The 14,218-nt window shown below is 45.0% G+C and overlaps 1 protein-coding gene across 1 annotated transcript in view; it reads left to right on the top strand.

The window, feature by feature from the left end:
• Window positions 1-1,130: 1,130 nt before the first annotated feature.
• Window positions 1,131-14,218, top strand: part of LOC122896121 (nodal modulator 1) — a 55,132-nt gene continuing 42,044 nt past the window's right edge. The window contains exons 1-7 of the mRNA XM_044234112.1: window positions 1,131-1,332; window positions 3,610-3,699; window positions 5,183-5,228; window positions 8,587-8,687; window positions 9,835-9,941; window positions 12,019-12,091; window positions 13,831-13,983. Coding sequence (XP_044090047.1) covers window positions 1,168-1,332; window positions 3,610-3,699; window positions 5,183-5,228; window positions 8,587-8,687; window positions 9,835-9,941; window positions 12,019-12,091; window positions 13,831-13,983 — 735 coding nt within the window. The 5' untranslated portion in view covers window positions 1,131-1,167. The remainder of the gene's footprint in view (window positions 1,333-3,609; window positions 3,700-5,182; window positions 5,229-8,586; window positions 8,688-9,834; window positions 9,942-12,018; window positions 12,092-13,830; window positions 13,984-14,218) is intronic.

Consider the following 14,218-nt stretch of genomic DNA (forward strand, 5'->3'; position numbering starts at 1 on the left):
TCCCTGAAATAACTAAATACGTAAATAACCCAAATAAATAAAATAATTTAACTAGTTTCTCTTTATAACCAAAGAGTTGAGAATTCCACTGTATTTCGAGAATGCAGAGTGAGAAACTGAAATCAGATGTGCTCACGGTTGAGATCTTCAGTGGGTGGATCATTCCATCGCACCCACTGTGAAAGTTTTGACCGTGGCATAGTTTAAACTCTCCGTGACGCATAATTGTATATAGCTTAAGTTTTAGTCACAATGGTGAATTCCAGGGGGAAAGTTTTTCTCTTACCTGGTCATGTAGAAACAAAATTTAAAAACTACCAAAATAAAGCACTTGATTCTTTCTTGGGACAAAAGTGAAGAATTCCAATATTAGGTCAGAAAAGCAATTTTTGTCTATTTTGATGTGGTGACTCGCAGTTAAATTCAGTTTTCGTCCTAGTATACATTCGGTCTTGGGACAAAACACCGGATGCTGAGATTTGAACTTATTTTCTGACAACTCATGCTTCAGGTCACAGAGAATGCAAAGTAAATTAACTGCTTGGATCTCTTGCTTATGGGAGGAAAACCCTCAAATTTGTTCTTATACCAATGTTAATAGAGATGAGATTAAAATAAGTTTTAAATACCCTTTTTTAAACATTATGATGACTTAAATGACCTATATTTTGATTTTTAAAAAGTATTGATCGTTTATCACAGGAAAATGCACCGACTTAAATTCCTAACGGGTTTTTGTTTTTGTTTTTGTTTTTTGAGATTATATATCGTCTGCGAAATGTATGTGCCAAAAAGATACGGAAACGTTGTTGCATACTTCGATCAACAGTCTTTCGTCATTTCCAGTTTCAGCGATATTGACTTTCAAAGTATAATTCAACTTTGGAGTTTGTGCCTGTACTCCGGGACCTTGCGACAGCACCTGCCAGACGGTGCGCGGAGTCCTCCAGGCCTCCAGAGGGCATCAATGATTTCGTTTTGTTGCTGAGCTTGTGCCGTAGTTAATTTGTCGGGGCGGTGGGCTTGAAGCCGGAGCGCGCAAGCGCGGCGCCTAGGGGGCGGGGCCTGGGCTGTCAGCCGGCGGCAGAGGAGGAAGCTGCGGGCCGCGCGAGGAGCAAGGGGCGGGACTGGGAGGCCTGCGGCGGGTCGGGCGGCAGAGAACGGGCCATGCGGGCGTGCGGGGGCTTGGGGCCGCCGGGGCCGGTGGCGGTGGCCGCCGCTGTGGTCCTGCTGCTGGGCGTCGTGGGTCCGGCGCGCGGCTCTGAGGACATCGTGGTGGGCTGTGGGGGCTTCGTCAAGTCGGACGTGGAGATCAACTACTCGCTCATCGAGGTGAGCGCCCCGCGCCGCGGCCCGGGCCGGAGCTCGTGCGACCGTGGGCCAGTCGCTCAACCTGTGCGGGCTGCGGTGGCCTCGCCTCATCCGCCAGGCGGTTGCCACCTGCTCCAGTTTTAGGAGTCCTTTCCTCCTTGAAGGCTCCGCTTTCCGCGGGCTCTCCACCGCCCCGTCCCTCCCCGTCCCACTCCGCTGGGGTGGAGGTTCCTGTCGTGGGGTCAGCTGCGGAGTGGGGTCGGGGGCTTGGAGGTGTGCGCGCAGGGGGTGTGAGGGACATTTTTGGTGACGATGTCGGTGGTTCATAACTTTTATCAGGTCACTCAGAACGAAGGCTCCCTCAAATCAGGGCACCAGGTTCTTCAGAACTCAAACTCCAGACATCCAGAATCCACATCCAGGATGGTAGATTCCGTCCCCAGAATCCAGGCCCCAGATCTCTTACAATCCACTCTCAGCAAGACCCAGACCCCAGATCCTCAAAACACAGACCCCCTGAAACTTAGATTTCCTGAAGCCCATATTCCAGAACCTGGAGACTGCAAAGTCTTCTCTAGTCCAAGAACTCGGAGCCCCAAATGTTCTAATCCACTCCTTCTCACCGCCCCCCACCACTACCCCCCCAGGATGCTCTTTGAGGGCTTTGATTCTCATGCCAGAGACCCTGACCCAGTACATCTCTGTTGACATCTCAGGGGCTGGGAATCTGTATTTTTATTCTTCCCCCATTCCTTCCTTGGGGACTCCCTTTTCCTCTCTAAATGGAATGTCTTCAGCTGCCCTGATTGCCTTACCGGGTAGTTCTTGGAATTACACTAGAGATTTGTGCAGAAGTCTTTTTATTAAGTTGTAAAGCCCCATGTGGGTACATGATTATCAGCCCAGTGGGACTGTGACCCAGAAAGCTCTTGTGAAGAGGAAGGTCACTTGTCAGGATAGATGGGACAGAACCTAACGGAGCTCCGGGCTCTGTTTTAGGAGGGTACCGATGGTGGGGCAGGAGAAGGGGATTTGAAAGAGAAAAAGGGAAGAGGCTAGGAGATTCCAAAGAGAAGGGACTCTGGGGGGGCCTAAGATCCCAAAGGCTGACTGAAAGCACATATGAGCCTCTCCAGTTCTGGTAGCTGAAGGGCTGCCGTGAAGGATTAAGCCAGTATGTTCTACAAATCTGGTTGCTGAGATTCTCAGCAAATCTGGTAAAAAATTGGTTCCACACCCCACTAGGTCTTTCACCTGGCCTTGTTCCAGATCCCAGTTTTTATTCCTGTAGGACAGTGGGGTTGGAACAGAAACAGCAGAGCCCAGTACGGTCTGTTTCCTAAAGAAGGTAATTATCACCTTCAAGACCTGTCTGTCTGTGGCTTCTGTGCCGTTTTTGATCTGAAGTCAGGTGTTCAGTGACTCTGCCCACTGGCAGTGGCAAGGTCCCTAGGTTCTAATGGGCGCCCATGTCACCTCCTAGATTGCCTCTCAGTGTGTGGGCACAGGTGGTTTCAGAAGGTACCTTGCAAGGCTTTTTGCATTGTAGTTTCCTGGGGCTGTCGGAGAAAAGTGAAGGCAGAGAGAAATGATAGTAATACAACACGGTAATACAGTCAAATAATAAGAATACTACTCTTTGTTTTTTGAGTCGTCCTTTCTGCCAGGTGCTTAATAGGCATAGAATCTGTATAATCACCAGGAAGGGGAGTGGTTCTTTTCTTACCCCTGAACAAACTGGACCTCAGGCGGTTAAATGACTTGCCCAAGGTCACACAGTACATGGAAATCCCAGACTTTGCTTGAACATCTTAAAAGGGTAACAGATTGTGTTGGGATGCAAGAGCTTTAGAGATCTGGAGAAGATATGTACTAAATGTCTTTGGATTTGTTTTTGCCCAAGAATGAAAATAGAAGAGAAAATTCAAAGTTTCTACGAGTGTTACTTCCGATTATTGGGAATCATTTGGGGTTAATAATGCAGATCCTTGGCCCTCCCTCCTGACCTAGTTTAGAAACAGAAGTAGGGCTTGGAGATTGCATTTTAATAAGTACCTTATTAATGGTGAATTGGAAAATTCGTTATAGGTAGGAACAACATAAAGAGAGCCTCTAAACATAAACTGAAAAATACAACTTTGGGGGGGTAGTCTTTAGATAGTTTCTAGCAGAACAATATCTGATCACAGTATTTTGAGGATACTTTGTCTTTCTCTTTGTCTTTCTCTCTGTCCCTGCATTTGGCGTAAGATACGTAGCTAATTCTCTTATGACTTCTCTTCTTTCCTTGCTTTCTAGATAAAGCTGTATACCAAGCATGGGACTTTGAAATACCAGACAGACTGTGCCCCTAATAATGGTTACTTTATGATCCCCTTGTATGATAAGGTAAGAAAGACTCTTGTAATCGTTTATGATGGGAAGGAGTTAGTGTGGCCCATAGGACTGCACTAACCAGACAGCCTTGATATACCACAGGAGCAAACGCTGGTCTCTTTTATAAGTTACAAGTGGACTTTGACAATTCTGGCCGGATTTTGAGGGAGACAATATATAAACTGGTTTGAATACAGTGGTTCTCAGCGATACTTGGCAATGCCTAGACATTTTTGGTTGTTACTGCTGCTTGGGGTTGGGGGATTGTGACAGTATCTCGTGAGTAGAGGCCAGAAATGAAGCTGGGCTACCTGTCATGGTGCAAGGACAGACCAGATGTCAGCAGAGCTAACCTTGAGAAACACTGAGTTAGTAGAGTTACGTTTGCAAGCAGCTTAAAATATTCTTTAAAAAATTGATACAAGTGATCTATGAATTTATGAGCTTTGTGCAAAACAAGGTCCTTAGAAGTATATTTTAACCTTTACCCCCCAATTTCTCATCCTTCTGTAGTGGTAATGACTGATAAAAGTTTGGTGTGTATTCCAAAAGACTGCTTTCTTTGTGTTGTAAACATGCACACATATGTGCACGTGTACAAAGATACGTATCCATGCCTACCTGCTTGCGTTCCCCCCTGGTCCCCCTCCCTCCACCCCCCAGTGTCTTCTCCCCATCTCAACTCTTTATTTGGAAACACAGATTTATAGCATGTTGCAGAAATAATCGGTAAGCCCACATACTTCTGATTTTGTTTTTTATGTCAGATGGAATTAAACAGTAGGAGTTATTCTGCAATTTGATTTTTTTCCCTATGAGATCATCTTGATAAGCTTTCGACATCAGCACTATGGATTATCTTCTTATTAATGGCCACACAGCACATCAGAATCAAATCAAAACTGTAACCACTTCTCTGTTGGTAGGCACAGAGGCTTTTCCCAATTAAAAAAAATTACTACTGACAACACAGCAGTAAATATTCTTGAACATACATCTTTAGGCACAATACATAGGACTGACTTCTAGAAGTAGGGTCTTAAAATATGTGTTTTTTTTTTGTTGTTTTTTTTAAACTTTCTGTCAACCTCAAAAAAGCAGGGTGTGTGCATAACATCCAGTTTTAAGAAATGACTTTCGTTTCTAAGGATACCTGCTGATGCTATCAGCCTTGGGCATAGAAGGGGTTAATAGGAGACTCCATTAGTAGTACGCCTGGTATCAGAAGACAATGGGTGGCTGGGTATCGTCCCTTTAGAGCTTTTCCTTGGGCACTGGGTTGGTATCTTCCGATTGGTCGGGTGGGCCCTCCTGGGCATCCAGCCTCGGCTCTCGGCATCTGAAGGCCATCACCGAGCCAACAGCTACTTGGAACATGTGCTTAGAATTTCATTGCAGGTGGAAAAATGCTAGATTAAACAGAAGCACTGAACTCTGTTAATCTAGCTGAGAGGTCATCAGTTTTCATTCCTCTATCTCTCTTCCCCCCCCTTAGGGAGATTTCATTCTGAAGATTGAGCCTCCCCTAGGGTGGAGTTTTGGTAAGTGAACGAAATAACCAGATGTACTCTGTCCAGGATCAGATTATATGCCGAATATTAATTTAAATTGGCGGAGTGCAGACACTGTTAAAATATTAAGGCTTCATTTCTAGTGCGGAACAGGGCTTTTTTCCTCTTTTCTCATTACTTTAGAGTAGATTGGATTTATCTTGGACCTGCCCTAGGGTTTTCTGTCCTCTTTCATAAAATAGGCATCTTTTCCCAAACCCCTCTCAGGAAGCTGTTTTAGTAGTTCCATTCAGAAAGTGGCGGCAGAACCGTATCTAGAGGTCAGGAGCGGGGATGTCTTTCCTGTCCCAGGATGGCCTCTTAGACCCCTTGGTGCCTTTTAGGGCCATAATATTAAACACTGTGAAATTTCACATGAAAATCCAGATCTGCTTCACAAAAGAGATCAGGTCTGGCAACCTTGGGTATTACTGGTTCTGCAACGACCTTGGACAAGTTACTTCCTCCTGGGTCGGTGTCCAGCCTTCTTGCTAGGGAGTCAGGAGCATGGTGGTGGCGCCTCCCAGCCTAACTTGGAGGATTAATGGGCCAGAATATTTACGATGCTGGGGAAGACTGGCACACAGTTAGCAATGAATAAATACTTGAAAGCATTCTGCACCCAGACGAACAAAAGCTCAAAACTTTTCTGATGTATCTGGCTTTTAGCAGAGCCAGAGATGTGGGAATGGGCTTGACAGAAGAAGAGAGAGTTCTGCTCTGTCACGGCTGACGTTTCCGAAGAGAGTAGATGTGCGTGATCCCCGTTCTGTAGCTGGGGGGGAGGGTGGGAGGGCATGCTAGTTTGTGTCAGGCTTGTGAGTTAGAGGAGGAGGAACTGAGTCCCTGCCATCAAGAAGGCCCAAGTGAATCTCAGGTCAGCTCATCTGGCTCCGTGCAGGAAATCCTCTTCATCAGAGGTGGCTCCTGACCTCTGTGTTCTAAAAAGCAGGAGGGGAAGGAAACCCAAGACAGCACTAAAGGGGAGGTTGCGGATCATCCCTGGCCTGTGGGAGGAATTTCTTTGAGCCCCCTCCCCCCTGCCAGTGTTTTTTCTCTTGAGAAGCTTTTTTATTGAATTCTGTTTTCAGAAAAGTGTACTTGTCGTATGGGTATCCCTTGAATGTTCCCCAAGTGAATGCGCCCATGTAACCTCTACCCAGATCACGAGGTAGAACCAGTACCCAGTAGGGCCCCATCGCAGGCGCTTCCTAACCGCTCTGCCCCACCCTGCAGGTGATCACTGCCCCCACCTCCGGAAGTTCTGGATGAGTTCTATTTTTTTTTTTTAAAGATTTTATTTATTTATTTTATTTTATTTATTTGACAGACAGAGAGCACAAGTAGGCAGAGAGGCAGGCAGAGAGAGAGAGAGAGGGAAGCAGGCTCCCTGCTGAGCAGAGAGCCCAATGCGGGGCTCGATCCCATGACCCTGAGATCATGACCTGAGCCGAAGGCAGCGGCTTAACCCACTGAGGCACCCAGGCGCCCCGAGTTCTGTCTATTTTGATTCCCTTGAGGATTCGAAAGGGGTACATTTTCGTGTCTGGTTTTTTTCTCTTGCCATTGTTAGTGACATTCATCTATCTGTATCACGTGTGTGGCTTTAGTTAGCTCATTCGATCACTGAATGAGTATAAAGGGATCTCCCCACTTCTCTTGATGGACATTTGGGCCGCTTCTCGACATTGGCCACTAAGGGTGGTGGTCCTGCGAATTTCCTTGTTCCTGTCTTTCGGTTCGTGGTTTTGTGTGTTTGCATTTCTCTTGGGTCTGTCCCAGGAGGGAGATTGCTGGGCAAGAGAGCATTTAGATGCCCAGCTCTAGGAGATAGTCTTAAATATCTAAGGCAGATGTAGCAAATTCTGCTCTCAGAGCCATGTGGAAGCCTTCTAGGTGCCCCACAGCCTCACTGGCCCTTGGTAATGTGGTGGTATCTCATGATTTGCATTTGCTTGATGGTCAATGAGATTGAACCCCCCCTTTTTTTTTTAAGTTTTTTAAAATTTATTTATTTGACAGACAGAGATCACAAGTAGGCAGAGAGAGAAAGAAGAAAGCAGGCTCCCCGCAGAGCAGAGAGCCCGACTATGGCATCATGACCCGAGCTGAAGGCAGAGGCTTAAACCCACTGAGCCACCCAGGCGCCCCTTGAACACTTTTTAAAATATATTTACTGGCCAGTTGGATAGCCACTTTGTGAGGTGTCTGCTCAAGTCTTATGTGCATTTTTTTTTTATTGGTGTCTTTCCGTGTGTGTGTGTGTGTGTGTGTAATTTTTCATTTCCCTGAAGTTCTCTTGGCTTTCCCATTTTTTCTTTACTTATCACTCTACCTTTAAAAAGCCTTAACCTTTAAAAAGCCTTAGCCCTGGGACGCCTGGGTGGCTCAGTTGGTTGGACGACTGCCTTCGGCTCAGGTCATGATCCTGGAGTCCCAGGATCGAGTCCCGCATCGGACTCCCAGCTCCATGGGGAGTCTGCTTCTCCCTCTGACCTTCTCCTCGCTCATGCTCTCTCTCACTGTCTCTCTTTCAAATAAATAAATAAAATCTTTAAAAAATAAATAAATAAAATAAAAAGCCTTAACCCTTATTATGATGACCTCTTCAGTTTTTTTTTAGACAAAGTGAATTAGTTGCTAATATTAAAAAATCAGGAGATGGCACATAAAATCCAGATGTCTGTTTTTTCTTCAAAAGGTTGACATTTGGCAAAAGCTGAGCAGTGGTGTCCCCTTTCCCGTTCACCATAGTCCCCATGTGGCCTGTCCCCATCTTGGTTCCTGTGGGCATTAGAGTCTGTGGTCTTGGTTTAATGTGGCTGAGCTCCTGCATTTGGTCAAGGGCCATTTGGAGCCAGGCTTTTGGAGGTTGAACTGGGATTCCATCATTCACAAGCTCTGCGACTTGGAGGGGGGCATGTCGTTTTGTAACCTTTCCATGTGTCACTTTGATCATCAGTCCGTTGTAAATCTCATTACCAACCTGTTAAAGTAGGTGTGAGGAGCATAAGCATCCAACAAGTAAAACAGTTTGGTGCTTACTGCATTTTCAATGGGACTCTGAGCTACAGCTCAGCCACAAGACTGTTATAAAAGCAAATTATCCTCCACACCCTGTTTCATTCTGGGGCAGGAGTCTGGGTGTCCAGGGGAGGAGGTAGAAGGGAGATTTCCCTGCGTACCTTTGGATTTTAAATCATGCGAGTGTATTAAGTGCTCAAAAATAAAGAAAATGAAAGTTAACCAAGAAAAGGTGTTTTGCCTACACAGGTTCACCTTGTCTCAGAACTAAACTGGCTCTTGTGTCTTGTCCCCTGTTCCCTCCCCTCCCACTGTCATTTCTCAGAGCCGACAAACGTGGAGCTCTACGTGGATGGTGTCAATGACATCTGCACAAAGGGCGGGGACATCAACTTTGTGTTCACCGGATTCTCTGTGAACGGGAAGGTTTGGCTTCAGAACATTGTTTTTCGTTTTTGTTTTTGTTTGTTTATTTGTTTTTAAAGATTTTATTTATTTATTTGACAGAACACAAGTAGGCAGAGAGGCAGGCAGAGGGAGAGGGAGAAACAGGCTCACCGCTGAGCAGAGAGCCTGACGTGGGGCTCAATCCCAGGACCCTGGGATCATGACTTGAGCCAAAGGCAGCCGCTTAACCGACTGAGCCACCCAGGCGCCCCAAGAACATTGTTATTTTTTATATTTTCTCTGTATTATGTACTGAGTCTTCTCCTACCTTTAAAAAAGTAGGACTCTTTTAACATGGGACTCTGAGCCCACAAGGGATCATACATAGATAAGCTTCAGGGGGGTCTGAGAAGGGGTAAAATTTTGTGTAAAAGGCAGTGGGTGTTTCTTGGGGCCAGATCTAGGTTACTTGTCATGCCCTGTGAAGGCTGGGTGGCTAACTGCCAAGGGTAGCCTTGTATAGGGGTGCAGTCCTGAGCCCTGGGACTCGGGGCAACTTGTAATCAGTGTTGGGGGATGAAGCCGGCCTCTTGCAAATAGGGTTTGCATTTGCTTCCACCGCTCTCCCAGGAGCTGTTGCAGTGAACTAGATTGTCCCAAGAGTTTTTTGGGCCCCCTTGATGGTGTGAATGTAGAGGGGTAACCTGTGTGAATGGCAGCTCCAAGTTCAGATTCTCAGGGGAGTTCTTGTTCCTCCTTCCATCTGGCACCAGGGTTGACGTGTGTAAATTGCCTTGCTGTTCTTTTCTTCATGGTGGTTCATTTCTCCTCTGCCTCTACACTGAGAGTGAGGTGCCCATTCTTGGAGAGGCAAGGTGATCCTGCCTTGATGTGTGAGTTGCTTGCTAGTGAGGAGGATCATGGGTTATTTTTCTTTCTCTGTCACTTATAAAATAATGGTGCATCTTTAGCTGTTAGTGTCCTAGATTCGGTGAAATGAAGTGTTTTTCTGTCACTTAGCCCCTCAGCAGTGCCTGGGAAGGGTATCCATAATCTGTCTACTCTTTGCAAGGGAGTCTTGACCCAAAGAAGGGTACAAGCTCCATGTAGGGAACATGAACGGAATGTGCTGCTAGGAGGAGAACTTTGCTGCTGGTTTGGGTCCTGACCTCCTTCTCCTTGGCAGGTTCTCAGCAAAGGGCAGCCCCTGGGCCCTGCCGGAGTTCAGGTGTCCCTGAGAAATACGGGGACTGAAGCCAAGATCCAGTCCACAGTGACACAGCCTGGTGGAAAGTGAGTCTTGATGGTGTCATGTTGCCTCACAGCTCAGGGGAGGGAGGGAGCCAGTGATTGGGCCTGGGAGACCTGCGTTCAAGTCCTTATTTCGCCTCTTAACTACAGACAAGTTCATGGCTTTCAATGCCTCAGCTGTTCATCTGTAAAATGGAAGCCATCTGAGCCCTTGGCTCTCTCGGCGACGGGATGATTAAACACGAGTTAATGTCTATACAGCACTTACTGCAGAGCCTGGCACATAGTAGGCCCACATTTAACAGTTGGGTTTGGCTCTGGAACCTGGAAACTTGGGTTTGAATCCTGGTTCCCCCACTGAATCGGGTTTGACCTGGGACAAATTACTTAACACCTTTGGGCCTCAGTTTTGGTCTTTAAAAATGATGATGATGGTGGAACCCACCCTCTTAAGGTTAATAGGAAGATTAAATTAACATTATTTCAAACTGCCTAGCCTGGAGTATGTGCTTAATAGTGTTAGCTCAATATAGATTTGCTCAATTATGATTTTTTTAATTTTAAAATTTAGAATTTAAAAATTTTCCCACATGCATGCATTGGGGGTGGCGGCGGCCAGAGGGAGAGAGAGAATCCCAAGTGGGTTCCATGCCCACCACAGAGCCCAATGTAGGACTTGATCTCACAACCCTGAGATCAGGACCTGAGCCAAAATCAAAAGTCAGACACTTAACAAACTGAGCCACCCAGGAACCCCTCAGTTGTGATTTTTCAAAAATCATATTATCACTATTACATCAAAATTATTTTGTAGCGGGAACTGACAACTATTTAATTAACCTTGTTGAGTCAGATTTAAAGTATTTATTTAATGGATTTATATCGTTGAGTTGTAAGTGTTAACAGATGTGCCAAGATTAATTCAGAGTAGTTCCAACTGATAATTTTGAAAGCATTCAAATCATTACTCCTTCAATATACAAAGCTGACTTAACTGCAAATTAGAAGTTTATAATGAGTCTGTCAGTAGGCTATCCAGTTTTTCAATGAGGACTGTTGAAATTCTTTTTCAGTGTGGGGATACCATTTAGTTCTGCTTGATGGATGCCTGCAGGAGGAACACAGGGCTTCCATTTTCTCTAGGCTAGCAGCAGTTTGCTGTTGACCTCACTGGGCAAAGGAACTTGATCTTGTTGAATCTCCTTCATCGGCACAGACTAAAACAATGATCATAACATGCACGAAGGCCAAAATCCCATAGTAATTTCAATTTTACTGTAGCAAAGTGATTTCCAAGCTGTGTCCAGTTATGACAGGCAATACTTTATACGATACCACCACAGAAGAAGAAATTAGGTGGATTTTTTTGTGTCCATTTCACTAGAATTAGCCCTCCTGTTGTCTGGTGCTCGCACATTTGAAGGGTTAAGTGTATCAGAATCCTGGGGCCAGGGTTTCCAGCCTTAGCTTCTGTCATTCTGGTCTTGATTTGCCCATAGTTACTTAACTGGTTTTCACTTGAGTCTGGTTTGGTCATCGTAGTTTGTGCAAGAGCCCAGAATGGCTCACACTGTATTTGTTTCTGGTAAAGGATCTCATCTCTTCTGTATTGGTTTCAAAGTTTGTTATCATTTTCCCTGCCCACACCATTAGCAGCATCTTGCGTTAGTACAGACCTCGGGCTGTCAGCTCTGTTCTCTCTTCTTCACACAGGACGCTTCCCTTCCCATCTCTGGTCCTCTGCATACTTCCTTCTCTTCTCTTTGCCTGTTCATGCCTATCACCTCTGCCAAAACGCACTTGAATGTTCTATGACTAATCCCTACTGAACCACAGTGACTGGTTTTTAAGGTCAGATATCCTTGGGGTTGAGGGAAACATAAAACCTCCTTCCTGTCAGTGCATGGAACACCTGTTCTTGTACACAGTAGGTACTTAATAAGTACTCTCCAATGTGGATTTGTACAGTGAAGGACTGAATTTTGTTTATGCTCATTTAACCAACTAATGGCAAGTTGGTGATAATCCAGACCTTATTTTCTAATGCTTCCAATATTAGCCATTAATTAGAACACTCAGGCTGTTGAGAGAAAGTTAATAGGTATTTTGTATTTCTTAGGTTTGCATTTTTTAAAGTTCTTCCTGGAGATTATGAAATTCTTGCAACTCATCCAACCTGGGCATTGAAAGAGGTGAGTGTGTCGACGGCTGTTCCGACAGTGTTCAGGTTTGGGAACAAGCATAGGGGTTCCCGTTCAGGATGTAAAATGGGTTTATGGTTTCTCTGGAAGTAGATGAGAAAAAGACAGTGCTGTTGATTGGTTCACTGGTATTTATAAGATAAAACTCATTGTAGCAGATGTTCCTTCTGTTGTTTTTGGTTTTAGGTGACAATATTGTCTTCCTGCTGTGAAATAGGTCTGTTATTAACTGTAGCTATTTTAAGCTGAATCAACACCAGAAGGACCCGATGAGATTTATTTGTTGTTCTTTTTCTAGTCTGAAACAGCAACCTATAAATATATTTAACATTCTAGAAACACTTGTACGTGCGCCCAAGGAGAAGGTGAAGGAATGTCCATGGCAGTTTTGTTTGTACGAACAAAATATTGCAAACAACCTAAATGCCCATTAGGTGGAGAGTCGCGTGGGGTTTCGTCACACAGAAGCCTGTAGGACAGCAAGAATGAGTGAACCAGAGCTCCACAGATCGGTAGGAGTACATTTAAAAACATAAAGTTGAGGGAAAAAAGCAAGTTGCCAAAGGTAAAGAGACACGATGTTTCTGCAGTAATTAAAAACACTCAGGGTACTTGCACTTACAGAGTCCTATGTAGAAAAAGGTACGAGGACATGCATGGGAGTGGCGAACACCGTATTCATTATGAAACTGACATCTACAGAGGGAGGCAGGAAAGGAGGTCGAGGTACACAAGGCTCCCGAGTGGTACTTCTGCTTTTCTTTTTTTAGCTGGTTTGAGTGTGTACAGGTGTTTTTCAGAGTAGTGTTGGACAGAAATAGTTTATGATAAAAGATCAAAAAAAGGAAGAAACAGACCAGGTGAGGATTTGTAATCACTATAAGAAAACAAATTGAGATAAGGTTTAAAGGACATTCTGAGACATTAACTTGTATGTTGGTTTTGAGGCTGTGTTTCCTTCTTGTTAAGGAGCTATTAGACTCGTTATCTCAGTTTTTCCTCTATGGTTTTAAGCATTTATAATTGATGGGACGGTTTCGTATATCAACTTAACCGTGTACTATTCATAACTGTGGATATTCAGGGGGTTAAAAATGTTTTATTTAAAACTCATGGCTTATACATTACAATTCAAAGAAATTTTAAGTCTTATATTGTTAATCGTATGGATAAGGGGATTTGAGTCTATTAATATAAGATTGTGTTCCCAAGTGGGGCATACTGTTGAAAGTGTGGGGCTTGTCCTGGGCAGCTGGTACCTGGAAATGAGCGTGAGGGGGCTTCTGGTTGCTGGTTACAGGCCGTGTTCAGTTTGTGAAGATCACTGCACTGTGCCCTAGACGTGTGCACTTTCTTCTCTATAAACTTTGCTTTGACAGCTTTAAAATTTCATGCATACACACTGTTAACCATGGAAAAAAATAAAGCACACTCATTTTCAAAAATCACAGCAGATCAAACAGTGTCAAGGAGTGGTAACACAGGTAGAAAATTTGGAAGGTGGAAAAGTGTAACAGAGGTAAAATGTCAGCTGTGCAAAGGAAGTCATCCTGGTGGTTGACATTTTGCCACATTTCCTTTCGGTTCATGTGGCTCGCAAACATGTGGCTCTGATCCTGCTACATTCCCAATTTTCTGTGTTCATATTTTAGCTGAAGCATGTCTTCGTGGTTGTTTAACACTCTGTGAGGGTTTGTTGTTCGGGAAGGTAAAGTCCCCTTCTTCTGTAGGCAAGCACCACTGTGCGGGTAACCAACTCCAATGCCAACGCCGCCAGCCCCCTCATCGTGGCCGGCTACAACGTGTCTGGCTCTGTCCGCAGCGATGGAGAGCCCATGAAAGGGGTGAAGTTTCTTCTTTTTTCCTCTGTGGTTTCCAAAGAGGTAAGTAAAGAACAGTGGAGAACAGACTAGGTGGAGGATGGGGTTTGGGAGGAAGGGTGCTTGCCGACTGAGAACACACTGTTGAAACGCCAGTCGGGGGGATGTCTCGTCTCAGCGTTGAAGAGCATTGCGTTTCTTGGTTGACTCACAAGGAACTGGATGTCTGTGATGGGAGTGGACTGTGGTGGAACGAGCACAGTCAGACCCAGATGCAGACAGATGCTAGCTCTGCGTC

This window comes from Neovison vison, chromosome 14 (assembly GCF_020171115.1).
Source record: "Neovison vison isolate M4711 chromosome 14, ASM_NN_V1, whole genome shotgun sequence".
Taxonomy (NCBI): Eukaryota; Metazoa; Chordata; class Mammalia; order Carnivora; family Mustelidae; genus Neogale; species Neogale vison.